Source organism: Cavia porcellus, unplaced genomic scaffold, assembly GCF_034190915.1.
Source record: "Cavia porcellus strain 051 isolate PalLab524CR breed Dunkin Hartley unplaced genomic scaffold, mCavPor4.1 scaffold_29, whole genome shotgun sequence".
Taxonomy (NCBI): Eukaryota; Metazoa; Chordata; class Mammalia; order Rodentia; family Caviidae; genus Cavia; species Cavia porcellus.
This window is the reverse complement of record NW_026947512.1, coordinates 3,476,152-3,494,575: the sequence shown is the minus strand read 5'-3', so window position 1 is coordinate 3,494,575 and position 18,424 is coordinate 3,476,152. Positions and strand designations below refer to the sequence as shown.

The window sequence follows — 18,424 nt, the reverse complement described above, 5'->3', positions numbered from 1 at the left end:
AATTGTCCATCCACTCAGAAGAAGGACAAGGACGCCTAGTGTGAAGGACTGAATTCCTACCCAGAGGACAGGGGAGGGACGTTCTCATAGAGATCTAAGTGAGATCTGATGGTAGCTTCCATTTTATTTGCAGTTTTCGACATGTCGTCATTCCCCTGCTCTCCCGGCTGTGGTCGCCGCGCGTCTTGGTTAGTTAGTTTCCCTCCTTCTCTGCTGCCTCTTGGACTGGGTCTGGGAGGAGGCGTCATTGGAAAAATGGTGCCATTTTTTCCAATAGTATTGTTTTCCTTGTCTTTCTCCTTGGTTGGTTCATTTTGTGAGCTGTGTAAGAGCTTAAGGATATTATTACAGATTCGATTTTTGGAATGATTCAGATCTCTTTCCCTTCCCTTTTAACTACTAATCTTTTTTTATATGAATAAGTAATTCTAGATATCAAATGGATTTCAGTTGCCCTTAATCTTGCACAGTTTCTGAATAGACTCCCTTCTGCATGTGTGTGTGTGTGTAGAGAGAGAGAAAATTCAGGTTTCCTTGGACCAAATTTTCAAATGCTGTGCCCTGCACTAGGGAGCTGGGAGAGGTTTTTGTAGAAATCTTTGTTTTTATATTCATTGTCTTCTTAGATCTATAGAATGCCACAGAAAATATTTTAGGCTTTTTGGGCTTTCTACAATTGCTCTGTCTTGCTGTTACGGCCAGGAAGCAGCTATCGACAGTAGGTAGGTAAACAAGTAGATGTGACTTTGTTTCAGTAAAACTTTTATAAAAGGCTGATAAAATAGATCAGTGAGCAGGCCATATTTTGCTACCCTCTGTCTTAAGTTCTAACTATTGAAGGTGCATCCTAAGGCTTGATTCTGGAAAGAGGTGAGTTAAGTGATGCAAGGTGTTTTTAAAATGGGAAGAAAGTCTCCCCTGTAGATCTGATGAGAATATGCAAACCAATTTACGGGCCGTTTGGACTTTCAGAACGTTCTTAATTCTTAAGTGTCATATTCTCCCTATCTTCCCCCTGCTCTGTTCTTTTTCTCTATTGCTATATGACTATTGAATACTTTCTCTTAAACCATCTATGTGTATGTGCACACACACCTGTGTGTATTTTTTAAAATAAACACCTGAAATTCTTTTTTGAAAAGTAAATATTTCTATGCTGGTTTTTAACCAGCAGAATGTAACACCCTGCCTGAAAATGCCAATGCTACCCAACACAGACTGGGGTTAAACAAGTCTAGGCTTCTAGATGACCACAGAGTGTTTTCTTATCATTTTGTGTGTGCTGAGGCAAAAGTTAACTCTTTGCTTCCACATTTATCGCTTGCCTTTGAGATATGCTGGTGGTCCTGCATTATTTTGTCAGATATTAAGAATGCGGTGAGGGACAGGTATGGGGGGGGGGGGATTTGGTTTTACTGTGTGCATGTAAAGGATACCATGTGAAATGCTCAGTAACTTTCTAAAAATCAAATGTTTATTTTTACTTGTCTGGGAAGTGGGGCCTGGAGGATATCGGTTGAATGAGAGAGGAAACTGGCATGGAGAAAAGTGTTGGGGAGTTGGGGTTCGGTTGGCCCAGGCATGCTAAGCCCCCTGGGATATGGCAAGTGTAGCTTGTGTTGCGTTGAACACCTGTTTGTGCCTTAAAGAAGATCGACTGCTGCTGTTCTGGTTCACTGCTCAAGCTTACATGGACACTGGAATAAATGTTACTTTGCAGTGCTTGGCCTATGAAGCCAAAGGAATCACCTACAAAAGCCTAATTCATTTTGTAATGCAGTGCTAAGGTCAGAATCTTTTCCCAACCCAAATCTTTAAAGGGTAAGAACCAGGATGGAGAAGAATTTATAGTAAGAAATATTTCTCAAATGTGACAGTACATAAAAATTATCTCTAGTGCTTTAAAAAATATAAATTTTGGAACATTACCCAGAATGTACCAGAATGGAACATATAGAGAATGAGGATCAGAAGTTTGCTGACAGCCAGTTTGAGACCTGACACTGGACCAGATTTTGAGAACTAACGGGGGAAGAAAGGCCCAGAACAAGGCCGGCTCTGATGGGGAGTGTCTTCCAGACTCTGTGAGTTTTGAACTCTTTGGGTACTAAATGTTTACATACTTACATTGATCCTGGACATGACTATTTTTTGCTTTGCAAGGGAAAGTTTTGGGAGACTTACGAACCCACACCAGAGAAAGCCTTCATGATAACTGTAAATCTAGCTGCCGGTTGGATCATTCACTTACTACTTGTCTTTTTACCTTGAAAAGCAGTTTCTTTTGGAACCTCTCTTTTCCTCACCAGCTATTTCTGACTGACTTCTCTTCTCTCCTCTTCTTTCTTTTTTTGCCCTCCCTCTCTTCTTTCCTAGCAAAATACTTGGCAATTGTTTTTATTAGCTGGCTCCAGTTCCCAGTGCACCCTGCTGCACCCAGCATTCCCTCTGGTTTCAGCTCTGTCATTTTACCAAACCCTTGTCAAGGAAGCAGTGTCCTTCAGTTTGCTAAAGCAGAGGCCAGTCCTTAGTTTCATCTTTTCTGACATCTCCGAAATATTTGCTTCAGTTGATTATTCTCTTCCTGAAGTAGTTTTTTAAAAAAATTTTGTTCCTGAAATTTTACTGTTCATACTCCTCTCCATCAGTAGAGATTTCCCTTGAGTTTTCTTTGTTAGGTCCTCCTTATCTTCCCCAACTTTAAAATTTATTATGCCCCAAGTCCCAGTCTGTCTACTCCTCACTTATCTATATCTATCTGTAATCATTTTCATCTACTCCCATAGCTTTTGAATATTGACTCTATGCTGATGACTTCCGGATTTTTCTCCCCTGCCTAGACCTGTCCCTGAACTGTGTCCTTGAATATCTTAGTTGCTTACTTGACATTTCCATAATGATGTTTCATAAGCATCTAAAACTCTCATACCCAATACCAGCCTCCCGATTTCCTTGCAGGCCATCCCTGTACCTGTTTCTGTAAATGGTGGCTTCATCATTCTAATTGTGCAGGCCAGAGCTTATAATGTGTACCCAGTCCACTAGTAAACTGATCTGTTCTGCTCTTAAAATACGCTGAGAATCTGTCACTACTTTCCACTCCACCCTGGACCAAGTTACGGGAATCTCTTGCCTAGATTGTCAAAACTCCCTTCCCTGCCCACCTTTTTGTGTCCTCTGTCGTCTTAAGCTACTATAGTGGTCAAAGTAATCCTTTTAAAATACTAATCAGAGCATGTTTTTCCTTGTACAAAGGTCTCCTGTGGCTTTTCACCTCTTTCAGAGTACAAGCTGGGTCTGCAGGCTCCACAGGGCTGCAGTTCCTCCCTGCCCTGGAGCTCCTCTGACCTTCTCTCCTAATGTTTCCACCTTTCTCACTGTTACCCCGGGCCGGCTGACCTCGCCCCGCAGCGAGCTCCTGCCTTTGTGCTTGTTCTTCCCCCACTTGTTGCCTTGGTTTTGCTCTTCTCTCTGCTCAAATGTCACCTCGTCTCTGTCACTGAGGCCGTCTCCAATGATGCAGTGTTAAGAGAACCCCTCCTCTGATGTCTTCCACCCCAATTTTTTCATGATCCTCTGACACATAACATTTTTATTTTTAATTTTATGTATCCCTTATCCAACCCTGCTCCCTCCCCACTGGACTGCAGGGTTGGAATTTAAGGTCCTAGTTTAGGAGTATATCTGTGTTAGTCACTGGTGTGCCCTTAGTATCTAGAACACTGACTGGGTGGTATAGTAGTATTAAGTAAATAGTTGTTGAATGAATGGAAGAATTCGGACCTGAGCAATTTAAGAGTCATGGCTGTTAAACTTGATCCGATGGGTGGTGTGGTAAGAAAGTTAATAAGCAACTGTAAAAACTGAGGAAGATGCGTATTTAAGATATATCGGTTATTTGTTGTAATTTCTTGCTTTAAAAAGAGATGTGAATAGCACATGATCTAGGGAAATTAAGGGCTAAGTTTATTAGGAATTAAAAGAACTAGAAACTAAAAGACATTCTAGCAAAATGAAGGATTGGAGTATTCCAAATGGCTTGGCATAGAGGGCTTTGGCGTAGATTCACTTAGCGAATAGTTGAATAAATAAAAGTAAACTATCAATCAATTTCCTGCCACTTTGTGAGAGACAGAAGATCTTAGCCTATTTTAACATTATGATTAGATATTAGAACATTTTTCATAATGAGGTTATTGTTTGTCTCCTTTTCTCATTTGTCACCCTTCTATGTGGTTGAAAACCAAACTATAGATAATTCTTAATAGTTTATAAATGTCATGCAACAAGAAATAGCTTCCTATATAAACTTGTCTTTTGTATATTTTAATGAGTATATATTTTCTAAAAATACGTGTTTTATGTATCTCATATATCATTGCCCTTTTATTTCTTTAGTGTTACAAATAACGCATTTTCCTTTTTCTGTGACTTTTTTCCAGTAATTGCCTCATGTCACGTCCCATAGCTAGGAGTTTGTTCAGCAGCATGAGTGCATTTTTTGCCTTAGCTTGGATGTGTGGGAGTAAACGTTGGCCTCATTTTTTAGCTCAGCTCAGGACTGCAGGCATGTTTGTGACCTACTACCCTGAATTAGGGCTGGTATTGAGTCTTGTAAGCATGAAGTTTGAGCAAATAAGGCAAATGTGCCAGTTCTCGGCTTGGAGTTTTTACTTGAGACTCTTATTTCTTCTGGTGAAGATATCACATAAAATAACAAAGACACATCCCACGGATTAGGGTACCTTTACCCTTGCGTTTTGATAATGGAAAATGTCTATTACCTCTAACTGTAATTTAAACCTACTTTAAACCTATTTTACCTCCAAGCTTGTTTGACACTCTAGTATTAAGAATTCTCAGGTTGGCTAGGGATTTAGGTCAGTGGCATAGGTGCCTGCCTGGCAAGCACGAGGTTGTGAGTTCAGTTCCCACAAAAAAATAAAAATAAAAAAATAATCTGGTCACAAAATAGCCGTCTTAGAGAACCAGAATTATCATGTTAAGTCAAATCATTTGTGAGCCTTCAGTATGCTGAAGATCTGGCATTTTTGGATACTGCATTTGGGTAGTGAGGACTGCTCCATTAGTTTAGTGCTGTGGTCTTATTCAGTAATGGGGCCAAGCAGTATTTTATAGATTATAAGGGAGAGAGTAGAACTGGATTTTTTAAATGGGGGTTTTGTTTTGTTTCTCCTGTACAGAGCCAGTCTCCTACTGAGCATCGAATCTTGTTCTTATTTCCTAACCTGTTTGTTTGCTTGCCTTAAGCTTTAAACTTTGTACCTTACAGAAAAATCCAGTTTCATAAGACATTATGAGTTTGTCTTCTTCTAAATTACACCGTTTTTCAATACTTGTCTGCCTTTTAGCTCCATTAGCCAAAGCCATACCTTTGGTGTTCGTACTAACTTTTTAAAAATGCTAGCATGAGGGTTGGGTATTTATAGCTTTGTGGCTTAAGCACTTGCCTGGTAAGCTCAAGGTTGTGAGTTCGATCCCTAGTACCGGAAAAAAAAAATGCTAGCATGGTTACCTACTTCTGCTATATTTTCTTGTGACAGCATAGAATTGAGATGCTTTTCATTTTCCAGCTCTGCTCATCGTAGGTTCTTAATGACAATAATAGCTCACATGTGAGAGGGAGGGTTTCTTGCCTCTGCTTGAGATTGTCAGCCTTTTGTTCATCATTTGAAAGGGACATGTCCTCAAATAGGGAGTTCCATTGCATTTGCTGTAATAAGTTCAGTTAAAAATTACTGTTTTCTGTAAAGTTATAAAGGTTACTTTTCATCACTTGTGACTTGTGCACGCTTAAAGTATGCTTCCTATGGGACTGGCCTTTGCACTGTTGGCATTTGGCTGGTGGACAAGGGAGAGGCCGTGAACAAGAAGCACTGAAATGTAAGGGAAAGGAACAGGGTACATTTTTTTTTTTTAAAGCAGTCTGCTTCAGCAATGAATTTGAGGCAGTAGAAACTAGTTGTTTGGCAGGCAGTTAGGACTGGGTGTTTTGGCAGTTGAAATGTACTCACATCTCCTCTATACATTCTCTGTATGCTGAGATGTTCTTTCCAGTGCTTCCTGATTGCCTGTCTGTCTGCTTGAGGATCCCAGATTCAGCGTTAAGTTGGCTCTTGGTCATCTTAATTGGGAAGGCTCTATTTGTGTAATCCGTCTGCTGAGGTGGAACAATAACAGCTGGTATGCAGCTGGACGTGTTGTCCTGGGAACTCTTGTTTCAGCCAGCAGTTATGGTAACAGAATTGAAAGCATTTTCAAATAGTTGCTTTCTGTGTCTACTGTTTGTGATAACTGTTTGGAGAATCCTGTTTAATAGTCTAAACATACACCATCTCTGATAAGCTCTGTAGTACAGCCTTATTAAAGTTCTGTGTTCCTGAGGCTCACTGCAAGGAGAACACTGATTTTTCTGATTTGAAAGAGTTAACATAAAAGAACAGTAGTGAACCAGGGACTCTTTACTTTGATGCTTTAGAGTAAATTGGCTTTTGTTTTCTTGTTCAGGCCATAGAAGGGCATTTTGAAATTTTGACAATTTCTCTATGGCCATTATCATTCACTAAACTGTATAGGATGGTGTTTCACAAGCTCTTCGTGGAATTCTGTGGAGCTGCATATAACAGAGAGGCATTTATGTTTTCTAGCAGTGAGTGTTTGAATCCAGTCCTAATACAGAGAGAGTTTCTCCCTTCCTCAGAGAGATTAGAAATACTTCGCCACGTAGGCGGCTTAAGACGGATTCCTGTTTTCGATGGCCCAGCCTGGAAAAAGGCTGGATCTCCCTGTCCAGGCAGCCCCCTCCTCCCCTTTGCTCACTGACTCAGCCAGCATCGCGGTAGGATTCTGAGCAAAAAGTAGCCCTTGAGTTTGTGCTCTGCTTTCTGACCATCTGCACTTGAGGGTTTTTTTTTTTTTTCCTTTTCTTTTTTGTTTATGGAAGGAATGTCGCAGAGGGAGAGGGAGAGGCAGGAGAACATTTGGTAGCTAAATATTTTCTCCAGGGTGTGTATATTCATGGATATTCTCCATGTGTGGGAATGCGAGGTGAGGAATGGAAGATGCGGTCCTTGTACTGTTGCTGGGTGACATCTACAGATGTACTTGCTGACAGCCTTAGTTGTTCGGCTTGGCTACTTCACTTCTGCTTGCTTCCAGCTACAGTGATGATATGACAAGCTCACTGGAAGACCTGGGCCAGTTTTCTATTCATCTGCCAATTAACTGTATCTTCTGACTTTGTTAGAGGAGGGGGATGCAGGGAGAATAGGGACGTGTGAGGTGGGGGGACACAGTAGCTCTTGGTTGTTTCACAGGATAAAAATAAGATCCTTAGTTTTCCAGAGTTTTTGTTTGTTAGATTTTTGCTTTTTTGGTATAGAAGATTGAGCCCAGAACCTTCACACTCACCTATATCTGCACCCCTTTTTAAATTTTGTGTTTGGAGACAGGGCCTCACTAAGTTGCTTAGGCTGGGCCCAAACTTGCAGCCCTCCTGTGTGTTAGCCTCCTAGAGTGCTGGAGTTGTAGGTATGTGCCTCATCGCCTGGCTTCCGGTTCTTGATTATCCATGGTTACAGGCAGAACTCACACTTTTATTCCTCCATCCCATTCTCTGTATTTCCTTCTTATCCAGCCTAGATTCCAATTTCCTTGAAGTTGGCACATCGGTGCCCTGTGTCTGCTTTTCCTTCTGTTACACCAGTATAGGGCATGTGACACATTGCTGTGGAAGATCCCACCTCTGCTGGACATGATGGTGCATGCCTCTAATCCCAGCACTTGGGAGGCTGAGGCAGGGGTCACATGAGTTTGAGACCATCCTGGACTACATGGCAAGACCCTGTCTCAAAAAACAACAAACAAACAAACAAGAAAATCTCACCTGTGCAGAAATGGCCCTACAAATTAACGACCTCTTACCCTTGTCTCAGTGGCCTGACTGCCTGACTACCCAGTGAACCTTCTTTCCTCCTCTAGCCAGCTTTCTTTGCTGGTCTTTACAGTGGGTCCTATAAAGTTTCTGTACTTTCCTAGTGTTCACCACTCAACGACTCCACTGGCTTTACCCTCAACCCCTTAGCCCAGGTACTCTTAATGTTCCATATAATAAAAAAGTCATCTATTAGAATTCTTTAAGCTTCTGTTCCCTAGAACCTACAAAATCAATTGCATTTGCATCCAAGCAGGAAGTAGGAAGTGGATTTTCTCCTGTACAGAGCCAGTCTCCTACTGAGCATCGAATCTTGTTCTTACTTCCTAGCCTGTATTTTCAGCCTTTTCCTTTCTGCAGACTTGAGCACACCAGCGTTAAGTAAGTACACACTCACTTCTCCTACCTAAGAAAACAAAAAAAGGCAGGGAGAGGGGAAGGGTCTTGCCTTGGCCCTGTGTTCTTCCAAAAGCCCTGTCTTCTCTTGCTGCTCCCTTCAGCTGGGGTCCCAGCAGGCTGATCACACTCCCTGCACCTGTCTGCCATTGGTTCTCAGTTTCCAGGGCCTTTGGTCTCTGTGCCTGCTACTCTTTCAAGTGCAGTAGTGACCTCTGCACTAGCTTCAAGTCCGTGAGCGCCTCCTAGTCATTGTCTTGCACACTTGACTCTACCTTGACTTCTGCTCTCCCTGGTCACTTGTACACAGTCTGCTTTGTCACCTCAGCCTGACCTGTGCTTTAAATACTGGTGCTCCTTGAGGTGTTGCTCTCTTCTGTCACAGTACACTTCCTCGTTGATCTTTGCCATACCCAAATCTTCAGTGACATCTACATCATGCTAATGAATCCCAAATCTATATTCCTAACTCAAATGTCTCTTGGACCTTCAGGTCGTTCACATCCTGCTTTCTTTCAGACATTTCTTCTTATCTGGGTGACCTTCAGACAACTCAAATCTACTATAGCCAAAAACCCATGTCCCCGTTAGCTCTCTGCCATCATCTCAGCCCAGCTTACTGACCATTTTCTGTTTTAGTGGATGGTACTACCTTAGATTTTTGGGTGTGTTTTTGAGACAGGGTTTCACTATGCAATTTAGGCTGGTCTTGAACTCACTATGTAGTCCAGACTGACCTGGAACTTGCAGTAGTTCTCCTGCCTCAGCTTTCCAAGTGCTGAGATTATAGTCCTGCCTCACCACACCTGCCTATTTTATTTTTAAACCAAGGAACAAAGGTTGTTTTTAGTCTCTCCACCTCATGGAATGAGAAAAGAGAATGTTGACAGGGAGCAGAGTGCTAATGGGTGTGAGTAGAGGAGTCCTTTGGGAGTGGCTCTTGGTTCCTAACCCTAACCTTACTGTTGATGTTGACCTCCTGAACCTCACTGGGCTCCATTCATTTCTCTCCATTCCAGTGTTCCTGTTTTTGGTTTTGCCTCTTACGATCTGATCTGGGTTATTATCCAATCTACTTTACTTATCTGTCTTCAGTCCTGTCCCTTTCAGCCTAATCTCTACCCCTACCCCAGGTGGCCGGACCACCCAGTAGGATCCTGCATTTCCTGGTGTAAGCCCTTCAGTGACTGACCACCGCCTGTAGTCATTTTGCTTGTCACTTATGTGCAGCCTCTGTCTACTTCTAGTTATATCATGCAACTTTCTCATTGCTCTGAACTCGCTCCTTGTGTTCTCTTAGTATTGCATGCATGGTATGTCATCTGCCTGGACAACCAGCCCCTGTTTGCTTAGCTAATTCTAAGCATTACTCAGGTCTTAGATGCCATTTCCTCTCGGAAATATTTCTTGACCTCCCAAACCTGAATTAGGTTAACTTCCTCCGAATTCCCCTGGTACTCTGTGCTTTTCCTGTCATGGAATCACCACATAGAACTGTACTTGTCTATGCTTACTGTAGACTGACCACAACTCTGAGACAGAGTGTGGCACTGCCTTCTTGAGAGGAAATGTGTCTGCCTCTGTCCAGTTACACAGAGGTCCTTTTCCCCTTCCGATGGTGGCTAAAGGTTTGAATGAGGAAGGAGGCTCTGAAAATGAGGCACAGAGCTGGCAAGGCTAGGCTGACGTCTGTGTGTGAGGCAGTCTCAGTTTAATGCTACTGGAATTGCTTTAAGGATGTGTGGCCACCCATGGTGCTTTATGGCTGTGGTCACAGTGGGAGTGGCCACATATGCCCAATTATTTCAGAACTCGGCTTTGTGGTGCAGATACTGATCTGGAACAGAGAATCCTTTGGTCCATTTTACCTTGTTTCTTTTGGCCCTGTCTGCTGTACGTCATGTTGCTAAAGAACAATGAATGTACAGAAGGTAAAAGAGAAAAAATGCAAAGGTAATCTGTAATCCCCAGATTACTGATTATGGCTTTGACCATCCCAAGCCACTTACTCTTAAGTAAAATAAATTCTTTTACCATTCAGGAATGTCTTAGATAGTGAGTCTCTGGAATGCGGTAGATAATTGTACTAACCTCACCTTCATTCAAAAGTGATGTCTAGACATTTTGACATAATAAAGAGATAAGGGTTAAATTTACATTCTTCTCAATAAGTGAAGTGCATTTATGTGATCTGTATTCAGGCAAAGTGTTATACTGCACCCCATATATTATATAATGTTCTTAGGTACCTTCACCAAGTAATCCCTGTTATAGTCAGGTTTTTATGTGTGATCATACTCAGAACCCTAAGAATTTTCTTCATAAGCTCTATTGTAATAATGCTTTATACTTGCATAATGTTTTATAGTTAGTCAAGTGTGTGCCAGATCTTAGTTTGACCTTTTAATAGCTCTTCAAGGTAGGTGGAACCAGGATTATCACCCTCATTTTTGCTGAATAGAAATCATGAGACTTTTGTATAACAAAATGAAGAACTCACTGTGCCCAGTCTTGTGTTCTTTCCATCATACCATGTAGCTTTATGTTCAAGGTCATATGTGTGCCAGTGCATTTTATGCACATAGTTAATCAAACCAGTTAATCAGACCTCTTCTAATGTCTGAACCTGTTGAGAACTCCAGTCACATCTGACTCATTTTACCTGTTTTATTGTAGACAAAGCTGGGTTGAAAAATGCAGCCCGAGCACACAGCAGCAGCCCCTGTCACCCACCGCTTGGGGGAGCGCAGGAGTTCCTGTTGTGTGGGTGTAGGAGAGGGTCAGGTTGGTTCTTCGTGAGGTGCTGATTTGATTGGGGGGAAAATATAACCTCTGTAAGGACAAGCAAGCTCTTCTATGGAATACCTCCTGGCCCCCAGTGTGGATAGCATAAGTCTGAGCATGTTGTTATATCCAGCAAATACATGTTGAACAGACTGTGATCTTCACAATAACATGGAAATAGCAAAGTATACATATTGTCACACAGAAAGGTCCAGTGTGTAGATGGATTGTGATTCAAAACAGCTGCACATTACTGCTGTCCACCTGACGGCAGGCTGATCACAGCTGTGCCGCCTGGATCCCGAGACCTGGCTGATGCAGGAGTTGCCTGTCCCAGTGACTGGGCTCCTGGCCCTCCCTCTGCCTGCCCTGCCCTGCTCAGAGCTCACCTCTCCTGGATTCGCTTTCCAAAAATACCACCTTTATAAACCTCCTTCTGCCTTTCCTTTTTCTTTCTTTCCCCCCATCTCTAGTTGTTATTGAAGGACAATTTTCTTGTGCTCTCTGCTCCATCCTCCAAAACACTGGTTTTGTCCCCTTCTAAAATTTGTCTCTTCATCTAGTAAATAAAGAATAGAACTGGTAATATTCTTTCTACCTCGAGTGTCACAGTTTTTTTTTTTTATTAGTATGTGTTTGTAGTTTAGTACATAATGATTATATTCCTTATGGGAGTGGGTATATGTGAGTAACACATCTTAATTTTTTTTTTCAATCCCCTTCACTGATTTAAAGTGACCAAATGACACCACTTTCTTTTGGTATTGGGGATTAAATCTGAGCCTTTCCACCAAACTACATCTCTAGCCCTTTTTAATTTTTTGAGACAGAGTCTTCCCGTGTTGCTCAGTTGCCCAGACTGGGCCCTCACTTGTGATCCTTAGTCTCAGCTCATTTAAAAAATCAGCAAATAATTTTATATGTTTAATTAAGCTTTTGCTGGAACACCAGCATTAAAAATAAATGAACTTTTTATTCACTTTAAAGAAACATATTATTACTTACACTCCTAATTTTCATTTCAAACAAAATTTTAACAGTGCCTGAAGAAGCTTGTAGAAGCCAATGTCACAACCCAATTGCAGCTTGTCATTTTGTGGGGGAAATGTGTGTTATTTCCTGATTTAGAATAAGCCTGTTGAACAAAACCAGTGTATTCTGTATTCTGGGGTCTCCTCAATGTAGTGCACCTACAGTAATTTGTAGCCTCATTGTCAAACTCCTGACTAGGAATGGAAGAATTTCGTACCTTCATTCACATGACACATGAACTGTGATGTGTTTGTCCTACAGGAAAAGCCTTTGACATCACCTATGTGCGCCTGAAGTTCCATACCAGCCGCCCAGAGAGCTTCGCTATCTACAAGCGCACTCGGGAGGACGGACCCTGGATACCTTACCAGTACTACAGTGGCTCCTGTGAGAACACCTACGCCAAGGCCAACCGCGGCTTTATCCGGACCGGAGAGGACGAGCAGCAGGCCTTGTGCACTGATGAATTCAGTGACATCTCTCCCCTCACTGGGGGCAATGTGGCTTTCTCCACCCTGGAAGGCAGGCCCAGTGCCTACAACTTTGATCACAGCCCTGTACTGCAGGTAGGCCCTTCCAGGCAGCAGAAGGACCAGTTCTGTCCCACGCCAGGTGCGGGAAGCCTGTGGCACCAAGGCCAGGTCCCACTCCTGTGTGAGCAGGAGGAATAGATCCTGGATGCACTTACGTGCTGAGATGCAGATATATCCTGGGATATAAACTTTACACATTGCTTAAAATTTGTGCAAAGTTTAACTTTAATGTCTGTATTTGAGATGGAAACATGTTGCTTCTGACCTTTTGTTTTCTAGTGTTCTTTCTGACTTTTTGTTTTCTGGTGTTCTCTCTCTGTCTCTCTGTCTCTGTCTCTGTCTCTGTCTCTCTGTCTCTCTCTTTTCCTTAATAGGGGTTGAACCCAGGCTTTCTCACTGAGTGACGTCCCCAGCCCTTTTTTGCTTTATGTTTTGTTTTCAGACACACTGTCACTAAGCCTGTGAGTTGCTCAGGTTGGGCTCAGATTTACAGTCTTGCTTCAGCTTCCCAAACTGCTAGGTTGTAGGCCTGGTACTTTGTACCTCTTTGAGTTGATAAAATAAAAAAATTACTATTTTTTTAATTAGTAAGCGGAAGCAATTGAAAACAAAATATTTAAGAATGCTGCCTTCTGGCTGAGCATGGTAGCAGATGCCTGAAGTCCCAGCCTTGGGGAGACTGAAGTAGGAGGATCACCATGAGTTTGAGACCAGCCCTGGGCTCTGTAGTGAATTCAAGACCAGCCTGAACTATATAACAAGACCTTTTCTCCAAAAAAAGGAAAGAAAGAATGCTGCCTTCTTTCTGGGGTGTGTGTGTGTGTGTGTGTGTGTGTGTGTGTACTGGGATTGAACTGTGTGTGCGTGTGTGTGTGTGTGTGTGTGTGTGTGTACTGGGATTGAACTGTGTGTGCGTGCGTGTGTGTGTGTGTGTGTGTACTGGGATTGAACTGTGTGTGCGTGTGTGTGTGTGTGTGTGTGTACTGGGATTGAACTGTGTGTGCGTGCGTGTGTGTGTGTGTGTGTGTACTAGGATTGAACTGTGTGTGTGCGCGTGTGTGCGTGTATGTGTGTGTGTGTGTGTACTGGGATTGAACTGTGTGTGCGTGTGTGTGTGTGTGTGTGTACTGGGATTGAACTGTGTGTGCGTGCGTGTGTGTGTGTGTGTGTACTAGGATTGAACTGTGTGTGTGCGCGTGTGTGCGTGTATGTGTGTGTGTGTGTGTGTGTACTGGGATTGAACTGTGTGTGCGTGCGTGCGTGTGTGTGTGTACTAGGATTGAACTGTGTGTGTGCGCGTGTGTGCGTGTGTGTACTGGGATTGAACTGTGTGTGCGTGTGTGTGTGTGTGTGTGTGTGTGTGTGTGTACTGGGATTGAACTGGGCCTTGCATTTGCCAGGCAGGTGCTGTGCCACTGAGGTACTTCACCGGCTCTTCTTTCATTATTATTATTATTATAATTATTTTGGTACTGGGGATCAAACTCAGGACCTCAGGCTAACCAAGCAGGCGCTTATGCTGCTGAGCTAAACCCCAGCTCTCTTCCTTCATTATTATGCAAGGAAACTTTGATTGGGTTTGTCTGGCCTTATTGCCAAACACTGTGAGAATTCTTCATCACCAGGAAAAGCAAGTGTTAGTGACAGGTATCAGTTACGTGCCTGTGGTATTGTGTTTGAGCATCACGATAGAAAGTTTTTCCCTACTTCATGTAGAACTAAAAGCTGCTTTTAAAAATCAGTCCTGTGTGTGCATTCTTTATATACGTTTACATGGATTCTCTGATGTTGCTGAGGTTACTGTGAATTTTCATTGTTCCAGCTAGGTGACTGTTGGGACTAATGAGACCCATCATGTTCTCAGTGCATTGACCCAGAAGGAACCCAGATGCTATTGTCACAGGGCTGAAGCTAGCATCTCAGTGAGGGCAACCTGTGTTCATTGACTGAGAAAAAATACTAGTTACAGGCTTGCAAATGCTGTGTACATTTTATGAAAAGTTGTTATGATTTCTGTCTTTCTGGATTTTCTATTTTCTGCTTTCCCATTTTGTCTCTCTGGAACTTCCTGTTTTCAGGGACTTGTTTTCTGATTTGGTTGTGTGGTTTTGGACAGTGCCAAAAAAATGAGAACATCTTGTATTTCTCTGTGGGTCCAGTTTTCCTCTTTGACTGCTGGGAGATGGTCAATATGGAAGCGCTTGGTAAAACTCTGAGGTTATGGTGCACATAAGTTTGTTTGCAGAGGCCTTTTAGAAAAATGTTTCTTGCAGTGAAGATCAGGTATGTTCAAAATAAATGATGTAGAGATGAAAAAGCAGAGGACTGAAATCCTCAGGGAGGAGTAATGGAGCAGACACTTTCCAGCCTTGTTTCTTCCTACAGCAAGTTGTATTTTTACATCCAGGGTAGACAAACTATACTGGAGACAATAAGAAAAACGGTTTTATAAAGAGACTGATTTTCTTGTGCTTTTGTTAACTGTGTGCCCATCAGCCTGTCTTGAGCATCTTGCCCAGCTCTAGAAATTCTGAGGTTTGCTACTCTTTATGCCATAGAAACTAATGAGACTACATGTGGTAAAAATGCAATGTGTACCTGCATACATTGGCCGGTTCCTTTCATTGTGCAGTAGCTTTAATGATATATTTCTGGGTTTAAGAGCTGTGCTTCTCATAATGCTACTGCCAAGGATGGTAAGTGGATTTGACTCTTAGCTGATCTGACAATGAGGAGACGGCAGACATCCTCTCCCTCCAAAAGCTGCAGTCTCCCAGACAGAGAAGTTCCTTCCCAGTTTCACTATGTATGAGTATCCTAAGCATGTGTTGATACTGTGTAGAATAATAATTAGCATTCATTATATACTTACTGTGCTATGATGTGGCAAGCACTGTTCTAAACGCTTTAGAATATTAACTCTTTCAACTCTCATAATGAGTCTGTAAGGTATTTCTGTTATCTCTGTTTTACATATGAGGAATCAGAGGTCCAGAGAGGATATAACTTGCCCTGAATCAATCTTAAGTGACAAAACTAAGATTCCAGGCCTGTGAGGTTTAGCTCCAGAGTCTGCTCATTTTTATGAAAAAAGCTAGCTTAGGTCAGCCTTTAAAAAGCATCCATTCAGATCCTCAAGTTCATAAGCGTGATGATTGGGTGTTCATGCTTCATGCATGACATGTGCCTCCTTTGAACCTTGTTACGATATCGGCACATTACCCATTTGACGTGAAAAAAAAAAGCATCCATTCAAGGAGAGCCTTGATAGAGACGAAGCCTGGAGAAGATATAGTAGGCTTTAGACAGAGATATATTTAGCTATTCATATTACAGAAGACCAAGATTCCTCCAGTTGTGGCCATGAGTGGGAGTTGTTATTGAGTTCCAAGTTTGGAGACAGTGAAATCATCATCTCTTCTTTCTAATTATACCTGGAGTTGCATGGAGATTAGTTTTTATGAGTTCTCTGCATTGCTCAGTATGCCAGATGTCTGGCATGGGTTAAGGCAGTAGTTCTTAATCAGGGTTGTTCCTCCAGTCTCACTGAGCTTCGGAAAGCATAGATGCCTCTACCTCTGCTCTTGCTTGTTTTATGTCCCTAGAGGTGATTCTGACATGTAATGCCCAGGAAGATCCCTGAGGCTAAGAGCAGAAAGGGTGTCTTTGGATTGTCGTACGCAGTATACTACTCCCAACATAGTGCTTTTAAAATACTGTGGTACGTTCTTTCTAATGATGCTGTTAGCCTGGGTATCTTACCCAGCAGATTAGCCAAGCAGGCCAGGTTTCTTTTTCCCTTGGTTGTCATCCTTAAGTGACAAGACCAGGCTTTTCTTCGTGGTGAGGGAAGGGCTCCAGGAGAGCAAGTCCCTGGGCACAAGTGCTTATCATGCCTCTGCTTGTGTCACATTTGCTGCTGTTCTCTTTCCAAAACCAGTCACACAACATGTGGAAAAGGGTTGCACAGGGTGTGGTTCTGGCCAATATGATTCATTGGGATTATTGTGATAATAGTCTACCACATATGTAACGTCTGATAAAATTAGCTCAGTGAAAGGGCATTTATTATTAGGGCTTAGTGCCCATAAAACTTGGGGGGAAATTATATAACTTTCATTCTTCAGCTACTAACTTGATCAGAGGATTTTTTTTTTCTGTTCATGTACTTAGCAAATACTATTTGCACACATACAGGGTGGTAAACAGCAGGGGGAAATTACAATGAAGAAAACAGATACACATTTCCTGCCACTTGGTGCTTGCAGTCAGATTATGGGGGCAGGATGTGTGGAAATAGAGAATATTGTGCAAAACCTTTTTAGTAAGGTGAGATCCTATTTGTTCACTCTTTGTAGTATTTCTATGCAGTCTGTGTTTTGTTTATGAAGTTTCAGCCTTTACCTGTGTCTTCAAGACTTCTACCTATTTTCTCTTCCAGTAGATTTAGTGTTTCTGGTTGAAACATCATCATATGGTCTCACTAGTGTGAGAAACTGAAAAATAAAGAGGACCCAAAAGGTACATTAGATACTGTAAATTGGGAAGAAACTGTTCAAAAGAAGAAACTGTGATGGGGAAAGGGGAAAAGATGAAAGGGAAAAATATATATATATATATATTATATAATAAAATATAATGTAATTTATCACATAATATAATTTATATATAAATTTGATAGCTAAGGTAGATATACTGCTAGTTTCTCTTAGTTCATTGAAAAGAAAGGCTTGTGCTAATATTTTTTGTACAGTATCTCATGCTTATATCTTATACACTGAGTGACTACTCTGAACATAACAATATGCAATGTATTAATTATTGTTACTCTACTGTTGTCTTGTTTTGAAATTCTGTTTTTTCTTTTTTATAATAAAAAAACAGATGATACATCTAAAATGGGAAAGGGAAATTAGGAGTGGGAGAGGGATAGCAATTTTAGGTAAAGGAAAACCTCACAGAGAAGGTGATATTGTAGGAGAGGTGAAGACAAAAACAAACTGCATTTGGTTGGTCTAGACCAGTGGTGAGGGACCCATGGCATGTATGCCACAGTGGGCTGTTTGTGTCATTGAAAGTTCTGGAAGGTTCGCCATCACCGGTCTGAGACCAATGTAATGACTTAAAGCTTTGTGCTTGCGTATCTACTTCTCTCTAATGTTTTGTTTTTGGTGCCTGACAGGACTGGGTTACTGCCACTGACATCAGAGTAACTCTGAATCGCCTGAACACTTTTGGAGATGAAGTATTTAATGACCCCAAAGTCCTCAAATCCTATTATTATGCAATCTCTGATTTTGCTGTAGGTGGCAGGTAAGTAAACTATTAAATCAGCTTTGGACATTGTCTTAGTTACTTTTTACTCGTCACTGAGACAAAATACCTGAAGCCCAAAGTTGGGAAAGGAAAGGTTTATTTCTTACAGCTTTTGGAGGTTTCAGTCCACACTCAGTTGGCTCCAAGGCAGGTGGGCATGGCTGGGCTGCAGTTCCTGGCGGCCGCAAACAGCAAACAGGAAGCAGCAAAGAGCAAGACACACCTTCCTCCTGCCATTACATCACATCCTGGCTCCACCCCTAGGTGGGTGGAGCACTGACACCATCAATCCAAGCACTAGACAATGCAAATGCACAATGCAAACTCATGAGGCCTGGGGGACACAGACATAAACCATGACAGACATGATTAGAGATTTGTTGTAAAAGTGAATGTAGCAACTTGTTTA

At 42.0% G+C, this 18,424-nt stretch overlaps 1 protein-coding gene and 1 non-coding gene across 2 annotated transcripts in view; both read left to right on the top strand.

Moving 5' to 3' along the window:
- Lamc1 (laminin subunit gamma 1) overlaps positions 1 to 18,424 on the top strand; it is a 114,910-nt gene that overhangs the window by 63,571 nt on the left and 32,915 nt on the right. The window contains exons 2-3 of the mRNA XM_013157832.2: positions 12,428 to 12,732; positions 17,882 to 18,012. Of these exons, the coding sequence (XP_013013286.2) occupies positions 12,428 to 12,732; positions 17,882 to 18,012 (436 nt within the window). The remainder of the gene's footprint in view (positions 1 to 12,427; positions 12,733 to 17,881; positions 18,013 to 18,424) is intronic.
- On the top strand, positions 15,830 to 15,931 carry LOC111758324 (small nucleolar RNA U13). The gene has a single exon (XR_002792517.1). It is a non-coding gene; the product is annotated as a small nucleolar RNA U13 (small nucleolar RNA).